Source organism: Lampris incognitus, chromosome 1 (genome assembly GCF_029633865.1).
Source record: "Lampris incognitus isolate fLamInc1 chromosome 1, fLamInc1.hap2, whole genome shotgun sequence".
NCBI lineage: Eukaryota > Metazoa > Chordata > Actinopteri > Lampriformes > Lampridae > Lampris > Lampris incognitus.
Genome location: NC_079211.1, coordinates 52649895 through 52673112, shown reverse-complemented (window position 1 = coordinate 52673112; position 23218 = coordinate 52649895). Strand labels below are relative to the sequence as shown.

At 46.6% G+C, this 23218-nt stretch overlaps 1 protein-coding gene across 1 annotated transcript in view; it reads left to right on the top strand.

Moving 5' to 3' along the window:
* The window catches only part of aff2 (AF4/FMR2 family, member 2), a 238501-nt gene that overhangs the window by 81221 nt on the left and 134062 nt on the right, over positions 1-23218 (top strand). The window contains exon 4 of the mRNA XM_056277911.1: positions 5261-5305. Within this exon, the coding sequence (XP_056133886.1) occupies positions 5261-5305 (45 nt within the window). The remainder of the gene's footprint in view (positions 1-5260; positions 5306-23218) is intronic.

Below are 23218 nucleotides of genomic sequence, written 5' to 3'. Positions count from 1 at the left end.
TTATGTCTTGCTGGATTTGTGCAGATAGCACGCCTTACCATGCCGACTCAGCTCGTAATAGTGTAGTGAATCCAGGGGGCAGCCGGGAACCGCTGCAGCCAGCCGGGACGCGAACCCAGGTCTCCCACACCAAGGGTGGCTACGTTAACCAGTAGTCTAAAGGGTCTGACCCGTTAGCCAACCGGCTAGTGAGTCCACTCATTCATGATCGTTACAATAGTGTTTTCTTGTTCTGTTATTTTGTGCTCATTGCAATCTGAACTGTCTCCCAACCAACCTCGTAGAGGAGAAGAGAAGCAAAATCCTACAGTTCAGGACAAGACATGGTGGCCCAGTGGTTAGCGCTGTTGCCTCACCGCAAGAAGGTCCTGGGTTCAAACCCCAGGCCATCCCGGGTCCTTTCTGTGTGGAGTTTTCATGTTCTCCCCGTGTCTGCGTGGGTTTCCTCCGGGTGCTCCGGTTTCCTCCCACCATCAAAAAAACATGCATGTTAGGGTTAATACTCCTGCCTGTGCCCCTGAGCAAGGCAGTGGAAAGAAGAACTGGCGTCTGTCCCTGGGCGCTGCAGCTTCCCGCTGCTCCTATACAATAGGAAGGGTTACATGCAGAGAACTCATTCAATGTAAGAATAAAATGTCAAATAAATGGGCTTCGTTTCTTCCCAAGTGTGCAGGAGAATAACAGGAGACATGTCTAGAAGTCAACATTTTGAGAGCTCATGTTTTGATCTGGCTGAGGCCAGTTCAGGTTTATTTGAGGAGAATCATTTCAGAAGTGTGAGAAAAGTGTCTACATGTCACACCAGTGTTACACCGAACTCAGTCACGTGTCAGGGAGAAGTGTGTGGGATGAAGATGAAATCTTATTTACACTTTTCTTTCCCTCCAGGTCTTCTCATGTTGTAGTCTCATATCATATTCTCATGTTGTCGTCTCATATTATTTTCTCATGCTGTAGTCTCATATTATATTCTCATGTAGTCTCATAATATATTCTCATGTTGTAGTCTCATATCATATTCTCATGTTGTCGTCTCATTATATTCTCATGTTGTAGTCTCATTATATTCTCATGTTGTGGTCTCATATCATATTATCATGTTGCCGTCTCATATTCTCATGTTGTAGTCTCATATTATATTCTCATATTGTAATCTATTATATTCTCATGTTGTAGTCTCATATTATATTCTCATGTTGTAGTCTCATATTATATTCTCATATTGTAGTCTTTTATATTCTCATGTTGTAGTCTCATTATATTCTCAGGTAGTCTCATATTATATTCTCATGTTGTAGTCTCATGTTGTAGTCTCATATTGTAGTATATTATATTCTCATGTTGTAGTCTGATATTATATTCTCATGTTGCAGTCTCATATTATAATATATTCCATGTGGCTATTAATCTGGCGTCTGTCAGATGCTCTCGTGCAAGCTAAGCTCATATTCAAAGCTAGACTAAAGACACGCGCATGTTTCAGTGGTGAGCTCAAGCATCTCTCTCTCTCTGACTCTCACTCACGCTCTGTCTCTCTCTGTCTCTGTCTCTCTCACCCTCTGTCTCTCTGTCTCGCTCTCACTCACTCTCTCTCACTCTCTCTTTCCGTCTGTATCTCTGTCTCTCTCTCGCTCACTCTGTCTCTCTGTCTCTCTCTCGCTCTCTGTGTCTCTGTCTCTCACTCTCTGTCCATCTCTCTGACTCTCTCTCTGTTTCTGTCTCTGTCTCTCTCGCTCTCTCTCTGTTTCTGTCTCTTTCTCTCTCTGTCTCTTATCTGTCTCTCTCTCTGTCCCTCTCTCTCTCTGTCTCGCTCTCTTTCTCTTTCTCTCTGTCTCTGTCTCTCTTCTGTTTCTGTCTGTCTGTCTGTCTCTGTTTCTTTTTCTGTCTCTCTGTCTCTCACTCTCTGTCCATCTCTCTGACTCTCTCTGTTTCTGTCTCTGTCTCTCTCGCTCTCTCTCTCTCTCTCTCTCTCTCTCTCTCTGTTTCTGTCTCTTTCTCTCTCTGTCTCTTATCTGTCTCTCTCTCTGTCCCTCTCACTCTCTCTCTGTCTCGCTCTCTTTCTGTCTCTGTCTCTCTTCTGTTTCTGTCTGTCTGTCTGTCTGTCTCTCTGTTTCTTTTTCTGTCTCTCTGTGTCTCTCTCTGTCTTCTGTCTCGCGTTCTCTCTCTCCCTCCCGCACACACTCACACACCTACACACACCTACACACACTAGGGTTGCTGTTATTGTATCAGTCATTAGCTGAAGGCCAGAGATGACTTCATGTTATTACCATGGTTCCTTCCCTGGTGCTCTGGCCGCGCTGCCACTGTTATCTTTGGATGTGTGTGTGTAGTGTGTGTGTGTAGTGTGTGTGTGTGTGAATATCTGGTGAGTGAGGTATTGGAGCTGTAATATGTTGTTCGACATGATTTCCATAGTTATATCACAGCGTGAGTTTCCCCTCCTCTCGCTGTCTCAGCTCCCCTTCACCCCTCCCCCCTTCACCATGTCCAACATGAAGGACTGCGTTTAGCTGATCCGAACTCGGTCCTCCCGTGACCCGTTGGATTTTTACTTGCATAAACATTTTGCTAACCCGCCCTTGACCTCTTCAGTTTAGCAGCACTTTCCGGATGGCCCTGCAGAACCCGTCATTGATTTAAGCTGATGATGCTGAAGCACTGAAACTGGGTGTCTCCTGAAGCACTGAGACTGGGTCTCTCCTGAAGCACTGAGACTGGGTCTGTCCTGAAACACTGAGACTGGGTCTGTCCTTAAGCACTGAGACTGGGTCTCTCCTGAAGCACTGAGACTGGGTCTCTCCTGAAGCACTGAGACTGGGTCTCTCCTGAAGCACTGAGACTGGGTCTGTCCTTAAGCACTGAGACTGGGTCTCTCCTGAAGCACTGAGACTGGGTCTCTCCTGAAGCGCTGAGACTGGGTCTCTCTTTAAGCATTGAGACTGGGTCTCTCTTTAAGCACTGAGACTGGGTCTCTCCTTAAGCACTGAGACTGGGTCTCTCCAGAAGCACTGAGACTGTGTCTGTCCTTAAGCACTGAGACTGGGTCTCTCCTGAAGCACTGAGACTGGGTCTCTCCTTAAGCACTGAGACTGGGTCTCTCTTTAAGCACTGAGACTGGGTCTCTCCAGAAGCACTGAGACTGTGTCTGTCCTTAAGCACTGAGACTGGGTCTCTCTTTAAGCACTGAGACTGGGTTTCTCTATAAGCACTGAGACTGGGTCTCTCCTTAAGCACTGAGACTGTGTCTCTCTTTAAGCACTGAGACTGTATCTGTCCTTAAACACTGAGACTGGGTCTCTCCTGAAGCATTGAGACTGGGTCTCTCCTGAAGCACTGAGACTGGGTCTCTCCTGAAGCACTGACACTGGGTCTGTCCTTAAGCACTGAGACTGGGTCTCTCTTTAAGCACTGAGACTGGGTCTCTCTTTAAGCACTGACACTGGGTCTGTCCTGAAGCACTGAGACTGGGTCTCTCTTTAAGCACTGAGACTGGGTCTCTCCTGAGGCACTGAGACTGGGTCTCTCCTTAAGCACTGAGACTGGGTCTCTCTTTAAGCACTGAGACTGGGTCTCTCTTTAAGCACTGAGACTGTGTCTGTCCTTAAGCACTGAGACTGGGTCTCTCTTTAAGCACTGAAACTGGGCCTCTCCTTAAGCACTGAGACTGGGTCTCTCCTTAAGCACTGAGACTGGGTCTCTCTTGAAGCACTGAGACTGGGTCTCTGCTGAAGCACTGAGACTGGGTCTCTCCTGAAGCACTGAGACTGGGTCTCTCCTGAAGCACTGAGACTGGGTCTCTCCTTAAGCACTGAGACTGGGTCTCTCCTGAAGCACTGAGACTGGGTCTCTCCTGAAGCACTGAGACTGGGTCTGTCCTTAAGCACTGAGACTGGGTCTCTCCTTAAGCACTGAGACTGGGTCTCTCCTGAAGCACTGAGACTGGGTCTCTCCTTAAGCACTGAGACTGGGTCTCTCTTTAAGCATTGAGACTGGGTCTGTCCTTAAGCACTGAGACTGGGTCTCTCCTGAAGCACTGACACTGGGTCTGTCCTTAAGCACTGAGACTGGGTCTTTCCTGAAGCACTGAGACTGGGTCTTTCCTGAAGCACTGAGACTGGGTCTCTCCTGAAGCACTGAGACTGGGTCTCTCCTGAAGCACTGAGACTGGGTCTCTCTTTAAGCACTGACACTGGGTCTGTCCTTAAGCACTGAGACTGGGTCTCTCTTTAAGCACTGAGACTGGCTCTCTCTTTAAGCACTGAGACTGGGTCTCTCCTTACCGGTCATCACTCAGAGTAGGCAGCCACTCAGCGTGATCAATACCTGCTCTGCACGAGCTCAAGGCCCCTGTCTGTCTGCATCCTCACATGAAGCCCACGCCGGCCCCGTCACAGGTGACATGGAAGTGGTCATGTGCTGCAGCAACAGAAACACTTTGTTCGTCATTTCACTTCATGCACGTGCATACATGAATAAAACGAAATGCCGTTTCCCCCAGCAGTGCAACGCAAACATACATAAACACACCCAACAACTACAAGAACACACATATCCAAACTAACACACATATCCAAACTAACACACATATCCACACTAACACACATATCCACACTAACACACATATCCAAACTAACACACATATCCATACTAAACAAAAAAAACCACTGTCCAAGGGAATGAACGCCAGTCAGGATGACTGTCAGAGCCGCCGGTGTGCGTGGGCTAGCAGTTAGCTTAGCCCGCCCTGCTTCCACGTCCCGTCAGACCGCCCTCGGCGTTTCCTCCTCGGGTGCAGCTCCAGGCAGGGCCGTTGTCCCTGGGCCCACGGCACCCAGCAGACCAAGCTCTCCCAGCCATCAAACGAAGACAAAACTTAGACGCAGATGTGGACAAAGACACTGCATGGATGGCACTGGGAGAGGCCACCCCAAATGTGGATTTGGGCCGCCATCTTCCCACATCGGCACTGGGTGAGGCCGCTGCAAACGCCAAGTCACGCAGGCATCTCCCCACACCGGAAGCAGAAGCAATGCATGAATTCCAAATGACCAGTTCATGGGGAAGGGTCCTGCTTTAATATGATGGCAGAGTTTATTGTTTTGCTCGTGTGTGTGTGTGTGTGTGTGTGTGTGTGTGTGTGTGTGTGTTGGCGGGTGGTCTGTCTGTTTTTGGTATTGTATTACATAGTAGGATTATTGATGAGTTTATGTGGTGTTTTAAAGTCTCTATGTCTTTTTCTTGTCTTTCTCTCCTCCAGGTCAGCCTACCAAATGACTCCAGCTGTGTGGAGGAGATTCTGAGGGTAAGTGGTTTTATATGTTCTCTCTCTCTCTCTCTCTCTCTCTCTCTCTCTCTCTCTCTCTCTCTCTCTCTCTCTCTCTCTCTCTCTCTCTCTCTCTCTCTCTCTCTCTCTCTCTCTCTCTCTCTCTCTCTCTCTCTCTCTCTCTCTCTCTCTCTCTCTCTCTCTCTCTCTCTCTCTCTCTCTCTCTCTCTCTCTCTCTCTCTCCCATACAGGACTTGGAACTTATTACGAGCTGGTCTCCGCTTGGCCGTCTGGTTTTTCTTTCACTCCTGATAGTCAGAATAGAGGGAAAACATGGCAGCAGAGACAGAAACAGAGAGACAGAAACAGAGGGGTAAAGAAAACGGTGGGACTGGACATGGCACAGAGACGGACCTAGTTGTCAAATTGGCCCATAATGAAATCACGCTGCAATCTTTTCCACAATTTCCTCTTCCTTACTTTCATCTTCCTCTTTGCTCTCCCCCCGTTTCCTTTCCTCTGCTCTGTTGTTTGGTGTCCTCTTCTGTCCTCTGCACTCCTCCACCCTGCTCACCAGTCTCTTCTGTCCTGTTCTCCTCCACCCTGCTCACCAGTCTCTTCTGTCCTGTTCTCCTCCACCCTGCTCACCAGTCTCTTCTGTCCTGTTCTCCTCCACCCTGCTCACCAGCCTGTTCTCCTCCACCCTGCTCACCAGTCTCTTCTGTCCTCTGTTCTCCTCCACCCTGCTCACCAGCCTGTTCTCCTCCACCCTGCTCACCAGTCTATTCTGTCCTCTGCACTCCCCCACCCTGCTCACCAGTCTCTTTTGCCCTCTCTTCTGTTCTCCCCCACCCTGCTCACCAGTCTCTTTTGTCCTCTCTCCTCTGTTCTCCTCAGCCCTGCTCACCAGTCTGTTCTTCTCCACCCTGCTCACCAGTCTCTTCTGTCCCCTGTTCTCTTCCGCCCTGCTCACCAGTCTCTTCTGTCATCTGTTCTTCTCCACCCTTCTCAGCAGTCTCTTCTGTCCTCTGCTCTCCTCCGCCCTACTCAGCAGTCTCTTCTGTCCTCTGCTCTCCTCCGCCCTGCTCACCAGTCTCTCCTCCACCCTGCTCATCAGTCTCTTCTGTCCTCTGTTCTCCTCCACCCTGCTCATCAGTCTCTTCTGTCCTCTGCTCTCCTCCGCCCTGCTCACCAGTCTCTTCTGTCCTCTGCTCTCCTCCACCCTGCTCACCAGTCTCTCTTCTTGTTGGCTCTTGGTGACTGACTACAGCGTGACGTCACAACAGTGTGTTTTCCACACTCAGCTTCTCTCTCGTCTGTTCAGATGTACTGCAGTTGACCATAAGGACAAGCACTTTCTCCAGCCATTTACTGTCCACCGGCATGACACACAAACCCTCTCTCTCTCCTTCTCCCGCCCTCCCTCTTCGTAAAGCTCAAGTTCTCCCTCTCATTTTGTGTCTCTGAATGGTCTCGCTCCCTCACTTTTAATGCAGCCTCTCTATCTAATGCTGTCCCTCCATGTTTCTCCGTCCATCCATCTCTGTCCCTCTCATTCACGTTGTCTCTTCCTCTTGTTCACAAATCAATGCGGTGGCCGACAGGTTGTGTGACGGATAGCTGGCTGTGTGCCGTGTGGAAGAGTGTTGTCAATAACATCGCTGCGCTATCGAATGCATTGTGTAGCTTTGCTGCTATGTCATCTGGAAAGATCAGGTTGTTCACGAGCTGCGGTGAGACAGACCTGAGACCCGGGCTTGATCTTCCCTTATGTACTAAACAATCCCCAAGCTCAGGAACATGGTTTTCATTTGGCTTTGTTACGGTCATTGTTGATCAGGGTTGGGTTGTAGCACCACGCAAGTAACAGAACTGAAGGGTTGTATACTTTTAGAGACACTAGAAACACCAGATTACAAACACTTGATGCATTTTGAGGAGAATACTGTTAGAACACTTCCCTTCAAATCGGCGGGACGGGTGAGAGGATGAGCTCGTGTTTTCTGGGAGGAGGAGCGCTGGTGCACGTGAAAATTGAAAACCAAACTGAAGGAAATCGTTTTTAAAAGGCGGTCTTAGGCTGCAGTCTGCAACTCACCAACTTTCCGCTTCCGGTGTGGGAAGATGGCGACACAAACTCACGTTTGCGGCGGCCTCGCCCAGTACCGTCCATGCACTGTCTTTGTCCACATCTGCGACCAAGTTTGTGTCTTCGTTTAATGGCTGGGAGAGCTGGTGCTGGATCTGCTGGGGGAGCCTGGTCTGCTGTGTCCTGTGGGCCCAGGGACCACGGCCCTCACCGGAGCTGTGGCCGAAGAGGCAACACCGAGGGTGCTCTGACAGGACACGGAAGCGGGGCAGGCTAAGCTAACTGCTAGCCCATGCAGACCGGCAGTTCCGATAACACCGTGGGCGGTCTGGCAGTGGCCTCACCTGGCGTTGACTTTGTTTTTAGTGTCGTCGTGTGGAGTGCGAGGAGGTGTTGAAAGCATCTGGCTGGGAGAGCTGTTGTTTGATCGAATGGGGGAGCTTGGTCTGCTGCGTCCGGTGGGCCCAAGTACCACGGCCCTGCCTGGAGCTGCACCCGAGGACGAAACACCATGGATGGTCTGACAGGACGTGGAAGTGGGGCAGGCTAAGCTAACTGCTAGCTCCGATAGTCATCCAGGCGTTCACTCTCTTGGACAGTGACATTTTTTCTGGATAAGTTGGATATAGGGCGGCACGGTGGCGCAGTGGTTAGCATGGTCCCTTCACAGCAAGAAGGTCCTGGGTTCCAGCCCTGGGTCAGTCCCACCTTGGGGGTCGTCCTCTGTGTGGAGTTTGTATGTTCTCCCCGTGTCTGTGTGGGTTTCCTCTGGGGGCTCCGGTTTCCTCCCACAGTCCAAAGACATGTAGGTCAGGTGAATCGGCCGTACTACATTGCCCCTACGTATGAACGTGTGTGTGTGTGTGTGTTCGTGCCCTCTGATGGCCTGGCGGCCTGTCCAGGGTGTCTCCCCGCCTGCCGCCCAGTGACTGCTGGGATAGGCTCCAGCACCCCTGAGAGCAGGATAAGCGGTCTGGGTAATGGATGGATATGTTGTTTAGTTTGGATATGTGTTGTTGTGTTGGTGTTGCACTGCTGCGGGCTGGGGGAAACGATACATGAAATGAAACGACAAATAAATGTTCCTGAGTGCTGCGATATAAAGCACGTGGAAAACATCTCAGTGGTGCAGCAGAGCCCCGCTGTGCACCATCGCTCTCGTGGCGTGTTCGTGCACGTGTCTGCAGGTCAGTTGTTCTAATGTGCAACCTACGCTGCCCCTCTCCGCCAGTCTGTCCCTCGTGCAACATGCTGATAGTAATCAGAGCACCAGGGCGAAGCCAGCTGAGAGGCCAGCCGTGGTGGAACTTACAAGTCCAGAAGCTAACCCTGCTCCAAATTAAAAGTACCGATAGTCTTTTAAAATTATATGAAAATATTATATAGAAAATACCACATAGAAAATATCATATAGCATATATATAATGTATCACATAGAAAATATCACATATAAAGTACCATATATAAAGTACCATATAGAAATCATCGTATAGAAATACCATATATAAAGTACCATATGGAAAATATCATATAGAATGTACCATATATGAAGTAACATATATAAAATATCATATAGAAAGTACCATATATAAAGTATCATAAAAAGTATCATATAGAAAATATCGTATAGAAAGTACCATGTATAAAGTATCACATAGAAAATAACATATAGAAAATAACATATATAAAGTATCATATAGAAAATATATAGAAAATATCATATATATATATATGTATGTATATATATATATATATATATATATATATATATATATGAAAATATCAAGTCAGCATGTGCATATTTCCTCCTGCGCACACCACACGCTGGTATATCGCAGCGCTGATTGGCAGACAGTCAACACGTACTGAGGTAATTGCGTGGAAAAGCCAGTAACACCACGAGGACTTAACAACCCTGTGCTGTAAAGTCATGATGTAGCACAACTGCTTCACACAGACCGTTGGACGGTGCGGTCTGCTCTGAATGAGTTGTTCTGTTTGAGCTGAACATGGGACTGGTTCTGGTTAGACAGTGTATTCAGTAGTCAGCCACTCAGTACTTATTCACATGATCTGCCCAGTCGTCATGTTGATGCTGTGTTGCAGACAATCTGAAGTGCACATTTGGTGTGCGTTAACTGATAGTGTTGATACTTGTAAATGTTTATATAACAATCACACGTGCCCTTAGCTATTAATGTACCTTTAAATCTACTCTTTTGTAACGACAATATAACTCTCCTCTCTACACAGTCACCACCCACCCACACACAGTTATCCATCCATCCATCCACCGGCTTGGATGCCGGTGGATACTGGATAGATGTGGGGAAGCCTGGCCTGAGTGGCTGAAATGTAGGCAGCAGACTCAAAACAGATGAGTTCCTTGCAGGGTGTAGCTACACGTGAAACAAGAATATGTACAAAGCAAGGAAACAAATGAACAGTTGATTCAGTGGAGCAAAACTCAACTCACAACAGTTGAACTGAAATGAACATCATGTGCACACAACTACACCCTGACGTCCTACAGCCCCAACAACTCCCAGGCTACTGCTCAAACCCCCACTTGGAGTCGATCAGCAGCACCTGAGTTCAGGCTGCACCACGGGTAGGCCAACACCTGGTAACAGCTGAGATGGATGATGGGACGAATGGTGTGTTCTCACACTTTGTCACCCCCCCCCCCCCCAGACCGTTACTCCTCAGACTCACGGGATAGGAAGTCAGCATCCTGATTCCAGGGGCCTCCCCAGTCAGGGAACCTCACCCACCTGAAATGTTGCCAGCTGGACGCCCCCAACGGCTGGGCCCCCAGCTGAAGCTGGGCTCACCGCTGCTTGACCCGATTCCACCTCCGCTCCTGCTGCCTGCCCTCCTGCTCCATCCTGGCACCCCCCCCCCCCCCCGATTGCTTCCACACATTGTGTTGCTAAAGACTGGACAGCTTAGCACAACCTGGCTGATCCGGCAGTTGACCGCTACCCCACGCTGGTCAAGTACACCATGAACCCCAGGCACACCAGCTGCCCGAAGTCTCCTCTCTCCGGTTGGCACCTCCTTCACTGCCTCCTACTGGCCTGGACCCCACCCCTGCCACCAAATCCAGCTGAATTTGGGTTGTGGGATGCTGGAGCCTATCCCAGCAGTCATTGGGTGGCAGGCGGGGAAACACCCTGGACAGGCCGCCAGTCCACTACAGAGCCCACACACACACACACACACACACACACACACACACACACACACACACACCTAGGGACAATTTAGTATGGCCGAGTCACCTGACCTACATGTGTTTGGACTGTGGGAGGAAACCGGAGCCCCCGGAGGAACCCCACACAGACACGGGGAGAACATGCAAACTCCACACAGAGGACGACCCAGGATCACCCTACCCCCCCAAGGTTGGACTACCCCGGGGCTCGAACCCAAAGACCTTCATGCTGTGAGGCAACCATGCTAACCACTGTGCCACTGTGCCGCTATACACACAATTATTGTTTTGTCAGCTGATGACCACTGTGGCGTATGTGCTGATGGCTTGGATTTTGTTCTTCCCATTCAGCTGATACCTCAGCACTGGTCTATCTCTGCTGAGGTACTTGTATGTTGCTGCCCTCCTTGCTTCCTCATGGTTCCCTTGTGACTATGGAACCCCCAGGTACTTGTAGCTACCCTTTATGTCTGTTATGTGGCCTGATGATAATTTAGCCCCTTCAGTCCTGATTATCCTGCTCCTTTTTTCTCTCATCTGCTGGCACTTGTCCAGTCTGAATGACATTCAGATGTCATTGCTGTAGCTCTTGGTCACGTGGATCAGTGAGGCAATGTCTCGCTCAGTCTTGGTGTACAGCTTGATGTTGTCCATGTAGAGGAGGTACTGATGGTTGCCCCACTGTTTACCTGTACCCATAGCCACTCTTCATGATGATCTGGCTTAGGGGCGGTTCGGGCCTATGCAGAACAGCAGCAGGGATAGAGCATCACCATGGGATTTGCCGCACTTGATGTTCACTTGTGCGATTCCCTTTGAGCTGGTTTCTACATCTTGGCTGGCTTCAAAAAAAATGTACCAGTTGCTGGAAAAGGCAGGAGTTGAAGATCGACACTGAGGCACCAATCATAGCAACACAGGTGCATGCATTCAGCACCAGGTCAATAGAATCAGAGGTCTACCACACCAGACTGGACCCAAGGTGCAGACTGTATAGAAGTGCCTCTGTGATAGTCCAGTAAATATTCACAGGGTGTAGGACGCTAGCAGGGACAGCATACGCTGAGCGACACCACCAATGCGGCAGGAATCATGTACGGGAACATCTTTGCCGAATACAGGCTGGAAGTGCCCAAGTCCAGATCAGAGGCACCGCAAAGGGTGGTTGAGAATGACAGGGCTAAGATCCTGTGGGACTTCCAGATCCAGACAGATATACAAGCACTGGCCAACCAACTGGACAGTGTGGTGATGGACAGAGAACGGTAGACTGCGATGGTGGTAGCTGTAGCAGTCCCAGCCAACAACGACACCGAGAAGACCGAAGACTGAACTGGAGAAGTACCAAGGGCTGAAAGAGGAATGAGAGAGGGGGTGGAGAGTGAAGGCGAAAGTGGTCCCAGTGGTGGTAGAAGCACAGATTCCAGGAGTGACATCCGAGATCTCTGTCCAGAAGAGGGCAGTGCTCGGAAAAGATACTGAAACGCCCAGGCCTCTGGTAGAGGACCTGAGAATGAGCAAGGCACAAATACCACCCACACGGGTGACAGGATAGTTTTATATATGTGTGTGTGTGTGTGTGTGTGTATATATATATATATATATATATATATATATATATATATATATATATATATATAGTTTATGTACTGTAATTTGAATCCCTCAAATGCATTAACAATTTACACTCACACAAATACATTTTGAACTACAGTTTGATATGAAAGTTGCAAAAATAATATCTCATAAATTTCTAGAATGTAAAGAAAAACACTGAAGACCAAACAGATCGTGTCCGACAACAGCGTGTTGGGAAGGACCGGAAATGCCCGCTGGGTCGTGTCATGTGCATTAGAAAAGTGAAGGAGTGGAAGATGTGTTGGACGTGAGTGGCACACCGGAGCTAGGAAACACAGGCTTCGTGTCTTTTCACGGATCGATGTGGAGTATTGAACATGTCTCACAGGCACCATGACTGTTTGTAAACCTTTTTATTTTTTTTTACTCCTCTATTAAACCTGGTGGGGCAGTTCTTCCTCTGCATTTAATCCATGCTAGCTAGCTAGCTAGCTAGCTGTGTAGCTAAGAGCAGGGGGCAGCCGCCGTGCAGCATCCGGGCTCCAACTCCGGTTCTGCTTGCCATGCCTCGGTCAGGGGCACACACAGGAGTATTCACCCTACCATGCGTCCCCCTTTTTCTCCCCGGTTGTACTTGGCCAGTTACCCCACTCTTCCGAGCCGTCCCGGTCTCTGCTCCACCCCCCTCTGCTGAACCGGGGAGGGCTGCAGACTACCACATGCCTCCCTCCTCCCATACATGTGGAGTCACCACCTGACAGTGAGGAGTTTCGCCAGGGGGACGTAGCTCGTGGGAGGCTCACGCTACCCCCCCCCAGTCACTCCCCCCCGGATAGGGTGTCCAGACCGACCAGAGGAGGCGCTAGTGCAGCAACCAGGACGCATGCCCACATCCGGCTTCCCACCCGCAGACACGGCCAATCGTGTCTGTAGGGACACCCGACCAAGCCGGAAGTAACACGGGGATTCGAACCGGCGGCTTCCCCGTGTTAGCAGGCAACGGAATAGACCGCTACGCTACCCGGACGCCCAACATGCGTGTGTTTTTGATGGTGGGGGAAAGCGGAGCACCCGGAGAAACCCCACCCACTGCACACACGGGGAGAACACATTTGAAAACCAGGACATAAACTAGACTTGAATAAATCCACTTTTATTTCACTTGAAAACAATTAAGTTTGACATTTAATTGGCTTGTGCGAGGTGTCACGGACAGCGCATGCAGTCACAGATGACTACGTCACGTGACGCGTCTGTGCGCGCGTGTGGTTTTGTGTGTCTGTTACGTGTATGTGTGATAGACGCAGCAAGTGGCTGTTGTAACAACTTCATGATGTGGATGTGGAGACACACTCACACACAACACAGACCGAGACCACCAGGAACCACCGTCTGTCAGAGCGCAGGAACTCTTCCAGGAGGGGGGTGACGTCACAGGACAGTTGCCTGGCAACGGGCGGTATGTCGTAAGGCCAAGTGAATTACGATGGCAGAGAGAGGAAACACACGGCCGGCGAACATGCATTCCATGCACAGAAACAGACACACACACACACAGACACACACACATTTTCTCTCGTTGACGCATCCAAACACACATGGAAGAATGAGTCATCTGATGAATGTGACTCATCCGAGCCTGCGGGGATGAAGAGTTGCATTTTGGAAGGTGGTGATGTCAGTGGCCTTTTCAACCCTCTAACCTTCTGACCTCCCACGTCACAACCCCGCGTGAAGAGGAGCCATTTATAAGATTTTTAATTTACAGCTTTTAATCACTCCACCAAAAATGTTCCTGTAAAAGTAAAAGAAGTGGCGAGTGTGTAGTTTTACCAGCATGTAGAATTAAACACACTGAAATAACAATACGCAGAGTGTCAGTTAGTAAAAGTCATTAGGATAAAGTCTCTGTGTGTGTCAGAGAGAGAGAGAGCGAGAGAGAGAGAGAGAGAGCGAGCGAGCGAGAGAGAGAATTCTGGAAAATAGCGCTGTCACTGTTGTGTACTACTCAGTCTCACGGCAGGTCGTGAAGTAGTCACGACATGTAATCTATTGATTCGTGTACATGGACACAACTTTCCTTTTTTTCGTGACACTCAGCACGACTTTCAAACTGCATTTCAGTTGGAAGGCTGTTTCGTGTCTGCACCACCACGTGTTTTTTCCTGTCAGTCGGGACTCGGGAGCGCGCGGAAGCCGTATAGGTTAGGGTTAGGGCCGGACTGGATCGACCTGTGGATTTTAAAGACATCTTGAACATTTCTCAACACAAATACACAAGAGGGTCCTTGATACCTCAGCAGTATGGCGGGCTAGTGTTACGCCCACCCGTCTTCATTATTTCTCCCTCGACTCTGAGAAATCACGCTTGTCTTGGTCGGTTTCAATAGCGGAGGGCTACGTTGGCCTACCCATGATCCTCAGCGAGTTTGAAAGTCGTGCTGAGTGTCATGGAAAAAAAGGTAGATAGATTAATTAATGGGCTAATTAATTATTATTAATTGTCGTGAGTATTTCATGACCTGGCTGCGATGTGACTTAACATTGCCTCGCTGGAATATCATGTGAACAACAGCTACAGTGATGAACAGAACTAATACAGAATAAGATACATAATATCCTAATACAGAATAAGATACATAATATCCTAATACAGAATAAGATACATAATATCCTAATACAGAATAAGATACATAATATCCTAATACAGAATATGATACATAATATCCTAATACAGAATATAAATACTGATGTGGTAGTAGAACGACTCCTACCTAAAACGACCACGGGCGGTCAAAATGACCGCCGGTTTTGAAACTCTATATCCTGTCAAGGTAAATACCCAGTTGAGATATTAATGCATGGCATATGTTAGTATGTCTGTAAGGAAATGACGGACACCAAAATGAACATGTTAACAACTATAATACTATTTTTAAACAATTTCAACTAAAGAGACACATGGTTAAACTTGAGTAGCAAAATTGAAAAAGTGAAAATGTTACCTGAAAAACAAAACGGAAAACACATATTGCTAAACTAACAGACGTAACAAGGCCTATAAAACGTGACATGTAAAAAAAAAGAAAATAACCATTTAAACAGTCCCAAACAACGACCGGAGTTTAAAAACTAGAACGACCGTGGGCGGTCATTTTGACTGCCACGGTTTTTAAACTCTATACTGTGTCAAGATAAATACCCAGTTGAGATATTAATGCATTGCATATGTTGGTATGTCTTTTATGAAACTAACTGACACCAAAATTAACATTTTAACAACCATAATACTATTTTTCAAGCAATTTAAAATGGCGGCTGTCCAGCGCCTGTAAATACTTCAAGGCCTCGGTGGTAGTCATGGTGCGTCTGTAACCAGATATGTTGGACATCATCACACATCAAATTTAGACAATTTCTCTGCACTGGAGGGCGCTAGTGTGTTTCTAGGACACAGCAACGAACTTCACCCCCCCCCCAATTTGTACTTGGCCAATTACCCTGCTCTTCACATCTGGCTTCCCATCCACAGACACGGCCAGTTGTGTCTGTAGGGACGCCCGACCAAGCCGGAGGTAACACGGGGATTCGAACCGCCGATCCCCGTGTTGGAAGGCAACGGAATAGACCGCTACGCCACCCGGGCGCCCAGAGCAATGAACTTCGCGAAGGAAATGATGCGACCAACACACGTCATAAATGGTGACATGACGTGCACGATCACGTGCGGTCATTTTGACCGCTCATGGTGGTTTTATGTAGATCTTATCATGACTTTTTTGTGTGCAATTGATGTAAAACTCATTTTACTGCAGATATGTGCAGTTTTAGGAGCGTTCACGGAGCAGCAGGTCTGTATCTTTCACAAAGTTATTAAAATAACCTAAACTGTCAAAATGACGGCCTTGGTCGTTCTCATGTGTATTCAATAAAACAGTGATTTAGGCTGTATCATCATATTGTTCCTCGGTGATAACCTTTTACTGTCAAGTGGCATCAACTTCTCAGCTTACCATTACTTTAAAAACGAAAAAGCATGAATACAACCAACTTCAGTTTTGCTGCTTATGGTCTGCACATCCCGTTTATGCTGCTGGTCTGTGTCCTCTTTTAAACTGTAATGGCATCGGTGCAATTAATTTTGACATACTGCAGAAGTCGACGTTCTCCTGCCAAGAGAGCTGTTCTGCATTGCTCACATGTTCCAGTGCGTACGAGTTTCTCAAAGACCAAGATTAGAAAACAAGTATTTTAGCCGGTCGGCCTTGTAGTTTACCTGCAGTCCACTGACGGCAGTGGACGGCAGAAGTCAGTTTGCTATCGTGGGTCACGGTGATACAGACAACACCGGCAAGTATTGTGCATGTTATAGGAGAGATGGCACCGGTACAGTTAATACACAGAAATAAGGCTGACTAAGAATTCACCTGAAGTCAGGTTTCTCTTCCTCGAAGGGCAGCCAGACAGCCTCCGTATTGCCTACGACAGTCGTTAAGCTTTAGTGGTGACTTGCTGCTGTCTGCCATCATCACCAAGTGTGTGTGCTTGTGTTTCCAACACATGAAACTCTACAAAGGACAAATTAATTAGTGAAAGAGCTTCTATAACCATCCATTCATCCATTCATGTCATTATTATTTATTGGGCGGATGGTAACATGCAGCTCCGTTTACACATGCTGTGATGGAAAAGGAGCAGGGAGAAGAAACTCTTCCTCTGCCTGCCCCTTACTCACACATAGTACCTACACAACACAATAGATGGTCCGTCAGTCAGTTACTCAGCAACTAACACTGACAGCAACAGGAGAAAAGAAGAAGACTCAAAAAGCACAGTAATTCCCCATCCACTGGAAACCCCTGACCTGGCGACTCCCTACTGTCTACCTATTCCTTCCTTAGACGTGTTCTTGAACTGGGAGGTATTTATACAGCCCTCTAGATCCTTCTCTAAAGAATTCCACAGTTTGACGCCACACACTCCAATACACATCTGCCTTTTTTCCTTTTTTTTTGCACGTGCGTACTGATGTTTAAAATCACATTTCCTTCTATGGTCCTCGTCCTCTGAACCAAAACAAATCATTTTTTGTACATCTTCTGGTAATACTCTGCTTTTTGCCCTGTACAGAACTAGCAATGTCTGTAACTCAACTACATCTTTAACCTTCATTAGTCCTGACTTCATAACCAGTCTGCTGGTGTGTTCTCTTGCATCCACGTTATGGATAGCTCTTACTGCTCTTCTCTGTCATGTAAACAATGGCTTTATGCTGCTCATGTACCTGTTGCCCCACACCTCCACACAGTACCTGAAATGTGTTGCCTCACAATGCCACACAGTACCTGAAATATGTTGCCCCACACCTCCACACAGTACCTGAAATATATTGCCCCACACCTCCACACAGTACCTGAAATATGTTGCCCCACACCTCCACACAGTACCTGAAATATGTTGCCCCACACCTCCACACAGTACCTGAAATATGTTGCCCCACACTGCCACACAGTACCTGAAATATGTTGCCCCACACCGCCACACAGTACCTGAAATATGTTGCCCCACACCTCCACACAGTACCTGAAATATAGCAAAACAAGTGAACAGTACAGAATTCGCATTACCTTGTAATCTAACACGTACTTTGCTTTGTTCAGAACAGAAATATTCTTAGACACCTTTGTTTTTATACATGCTATATGAGATTTGTTTTTACATATGCTACATGAGATTTGTTTTTACACATGCTATATGAGATTTGTTTTTACACATGCTACATGAGATTTGTTTTTACACATGCTATATGAGATTTGTTTTACACATGCTATATGAGATTTGTTTTTACACATGCTATATGAGATTTGTTTTTACACATGCTATATGAGATTTGTTTTTGCATATGCTACATGAGATTTGTTTTTACACATGCTATATGAGATTTGTTTTTACATATGCTACATGAGATTTGTTTTTACACATGCTATATGAGATTTGTTTTTACATATGCTACATGAGATTTGTTTTTACACATGCTATATGAGATTTGTTTTTACACATGCTATATGAGATTTGTTTTTACACATGCTATATGAGATTTGTTTTTACACATGCTATATGAGATTTGTTTTTACATATGCTATATGAGATTTGTTTTTACACATGCTATATGAGATTTGTTTTTACACATGCTATATGAGATTTGTTTTTACACATGCTACATGAGATTTGTTTTTACATATGCTATATGAGATTTGTTTTTACAAATGCTACATGAGATTTGTTTTTACATATGCTATATGAGATTTGTTTTTACATATGCTACATGAGATTTGTTTTTACATATGCTACATGAGATTTGTTTTTACATATGCTACATGAGATTTGTTTTTACATATGCTACATGAGATTTGTTTTTACATATGCTATATGAGATTTGTTTTTACATATGCTATATGAGATTTCCATGTCAGTTTGTCATCCATTATTACACCCAAACATCTAAACTCAGATACTCTTTCAATATCACCTCCAACTATAAGACAGTAAAACATTTTCATCCTTTTTCTGTTTAGCAAAAACCATAAACTTAGTTTTGTGCAAATTTAATCATACCTTCCTTTCATCAAACCATCTTTTCCAGTTGGACCATTTCATTTACAATGATTTCTGCTAAACTTTTCAAATCATCTCCTGAACTAAAGAAATTAGTGTCATCTGCAAACAAAACAAACTGCAGTATCTTAGACACTTCACATGTGTCATTGATATATAAAATGAAAAGTTTTAGCCCCAACACCGAGTCTTGTGGGACTCCACATTCAATCCTCATGCACTCCGATGTATTGCCAGCAAACTACAAATTGTTTTCTGTTCTCTAGATAACTGCTTAACCAATTTACAACTACTCCTCTCACACCATATGTATGTAACTTAGAAGTTAATATGCTATGATCTATTGTGTCAAATGCTTTTTAAATCAGTTAATACAGCTATTGTGTATTTCTTACATTCTATTGCTGTTGTAATCTCTTCCATTCGTTTCATTAATGCTAAAGATGTAGACCAATTTGTCTGAAAACCGTCGTGACTCACTCAGCAACTTGTTCTTTTCCAGAAAAGCGTCTCATTTTTGTACAAACAGTTTTTCAAGCACCTTGGAGAATTGTGAAAGCAGAGACACTGGTCTGTAGTTAGTAAAGCTGTGTTCATCTGCCTTTTTAAAAAGTAGAATAACCTTTGCTGTTTTCATTCTGTCTGGAGAAACACCTGTGCGAAGAGATTAAAGATATAGCTTAGAGGTTTGATTATGCAGTCAGTAGTCAATCCCGCCACTTCAGTTGATGTCTTGTTGGGTTTTGCCACAATGGATTTAATTTAATTTTCACTCACCTCTCCTAGAAACAGACTGCACCACTTTACTGCCCCCCTTCCCGCCACCTTCTACTTGCCCATCGTTATGCTTTAATAACTGACTTTACCAGATTAGGCTCAACATTTAAAAAAAAAGGAATTAAATTCCTTTACCATGTCATTCATGTTTTTTATAACCTTATTATTGTCATTGAGGAAATGATTGGCAGATAGATCTATAGACACAGAGTTATTTCCCATTACACTGTTTAATATTTTCCAAGTATCTTTAATGTTGTTTTGATTTTCTGTTAACATGTTATTATAATGTTCTTCCTTGGCTTGTCTCGGTGTCACCGTCAACTTATATTTGTAAACCTTGTATTGCTTTTCAGCTGTCTTTGTCCTAGATTTGATGAAGTCTCTGTAAAGTTTCTTTTTCTTTTTGCATGCCTTTTGTAAGCCCTTAGTTATCCAAGGTTTTTTATTATTATAGCTACGTTCATGTTTGCATGGCGTTATTGTACAATGTGAATCATACAGCGATACGCAGCTCTTTAGAAATGTCTCATAGGAAGCATTTACCTCTTCTACACGCACCCCTTTCCACTCTTCTTTTAAGAGGTCCCTCCTGAATTTGTCTATTGCTTCATCGGTTCTTACCCTTACATACTATCGATGGTAATTTTCCTCCTTATTGCTCTTTATTTGACAATCATATGCTAGAAATGCAGGTACATGTTACGTCATTTATTATTAGGCCACTTTAACACTATTCTCCATAATATTTACAAAAATATTGTCAATTAATGTTGCACAACTGGAGGTTATTCTGCTGGGCTTGGTGATCAGAGGGTGTCGCCCTCTGCTGTACATATAACGCATCCAGAAAACCTGATGTTGTTTAATGTTTAGATACATCTAGAAGGTTGATGTTGAAATCCCCACAGGTTATAAATGTCTTGCTTTCATTTAGCCTGTTCATGAATTCTTCCATACTATCGTTAAACGTTTCTACATTGGACCCTGGTGTTGTGTACACACAAGTGACAACCATGTTTCTCCTGCTTCCCATCCCAGTTTCCACAGTTATGCATCGTTCCATTAAATCAGCGATTACAGTTGCCATGTGTTCAACTGAGGCAGCACGGTGGCGCAGTGGTTAGCGCGGTCGCCTCACAGCAAGAAGGTCCTGGGTTCGAGCCCCGGGGTAGTCCAACCTTGGTGGGTCGTCCCGGGTCGTCCTCTGTGTGGAGTTTGCATGTTCTCCCCGTGTCTGCATGGATTTCCTCCGGAGGCTCCGGTTTCCTCCTACAGTCCAAAGACATGTAGGTCAGGTGACTCACCCGTACTACATTGTCCCTAGGATTGTGTGTGTGTGTGTGTGTGTGTGTGTGTGTGTGTGTGTGTGTGTGTGGGCCCTGTGATGGCCTGGCAGCCTGTCCAGGGTGTCTCTCCACCTGCCGCCCAATGACTGCTGGAATAGGCTCCAGCATCCCCATGACCCTGACAGCAGGATAAGCGGTTAAGATAATGGTGGCTGGATGTGTTCAACTGGTCTGCCTTTCAAGCCACTGTCCACATACAGGCCACACCCCCTCTATACAGGCCACACCCCTCCCCTCTATACAGGCCACAACTCCTCCCCTCTATACAGGCCACACCCCTCCCCTCTATACAGGCCACACCCCTCCCCTCTATACAGGGCCACACCTCCTCCCCTCCTGTTGACTCTATTGATGTGACGTGACTCATAACCCTCAATAAGAAATTCAATACCTTTCTCTTGATTTAACCACGTCTCAGATAAGGCTATCACCTTACATTTACTTTTACATGTTTTCTAATAACCATTGATCTTGAATGCCTTTATTGTCATCGTACTTTTCAATACAACGAAACTGGGAGTGCAACTCCACTGTGGTGCAACAATGAAATAAATAAAAAGCACACATTAAAAAGACAAGAATGATAAAACAAAGCAATTGGGTAAAGTACACAATAGCGAGACAAGATGAATAATGGAGCAGCAATGGGATAAAGTGTGGGCATTAAAGTGCAAGAGGTGGCTGTGAGAGGGTTAACTATGTTTGTTTAGTGTGATTGTTGCGTTTGGGAAAAAGCTGTTGGAGAATCTGCTGGTTCTGGATCTGATGGACCCGAAGCGCCTGCCAGAGGGTCATAGTTCAAACAGGTGGTTGCCGGGGTGTGAATTGTCCTTGATGATGCTTTTGGCTCTTGAGAGGGTCCGGCTGTGGGCAATGTCTGAAAGAGGAGGGAGGGAGGGGGCAACCGGTGATTTGTTCTGCTGTCCTGGTGATTCTCTGGAGAGCCTTTTTGTCTGCGGTGGAGCAACCAGCAAACCACACCGGCATGCAGTATGTGAGGATGCTCTCGATAGCGGATCTGTAGAGGGACACCAGCAGCTTCACGCTCATGTTGTTTTTCCTGAGTAACCTCTGGAGATGTAGCCGCTGCTGTGCCTTTTTGACCACTGCCATGGTGTTTGGTGACCATGAAAGACAGTCCGTAACGTGGATTCCCAGGGGTTTAAATGAGACTCTCTCCACGCACTCACCATTTATGGAGAGAGGCTGGGGGGGGCGGGGTTTGTGTTTTCTGAAGTCAATTATGAGTTCTTTTGTTTTTGTGGGGTTTAGGATGAGGTTATTTGCAGAGCACCACTCAGACAGATTCTGGACTTCCTGTTGGTAAGCGGACTCGTCACCGCCTGTTATGAGCCCGACTACAGTGGTGTACAGTGGTATCTTAGTGAAGGGGTGAGTCCCTGCCTCAGCCCGGACAATAGACTGTGTTTTGGAAACCCATCCATACCTTTTCAGTCCTTTGCTCTTTTGTGCCGGTCTAGAGAATCCAGCAGTGTCTTTACGCTTGACATCAGTTCACGTGCTGGTGCTCTCCGGCTCCTGGAGCAGGGCGTCTGCCAGCCCGCGGCCTGTAGCGTGGACTCCCAAGTCCGGCTCCCCAGAGTGGAATCTCCACGTTAACACCATACTCACGTAGACCCTCTGCTGCAGCCTGGGGGTTGTCAAACACCTTGACTTTTCCATCCTTCTCGAATATTTCCAGTCTTGCAGGAAAAAGTACACGTGACTTGATCTTTCTTCCCTGCAGTGGTTTTCTTACTTGTCTGTATTCCACATGCTCCATAAACACTTGGGTAGTGAAGTCTTCATCAAAGAATATCCTGTTGTCGTTCACGCGAATCTCCTTCTTTGCCCAGGCAGCCTCAAGCGCCCTTCACCTCATGTTGTAGTTTTGGAAGCGAACTGTTATTGACCTGGGACCCTCGTTGTGCCCAGTCTTTCCCTCTGCTTCGACATTTCTGTCAACTTTTGCGCTGGAAAGAAGCGTTGTTAGAAAAAGCCTTGAAATAGCTGATAAGCTGGCGCTGGATCGGCTGGGAGAGCTTGGGCTGCTTCGTCCAGTGGGCCCGGGGACCACGGCCCTGCCTGGAGCTGCGCCCGAGGAGGGAACGCCGAGGGCGGTCTGACAGGACACGGAAGCGGGGCGGGCTAAGCTAACTGCTAGCCCATGCAGACCGGTGGTTCCGGCACTCATCCTGGCTGGCGTTGTTCCCACGGACAGTGACTTTTTGTTTAGTTTGGATGTGTGTTGGTTTGGATATGTGTGTTCTTGTAGTTTGTGAATGTGTTTTTGTCTTTGTGTTGCGCTGCTGTGGGCAACAACATTT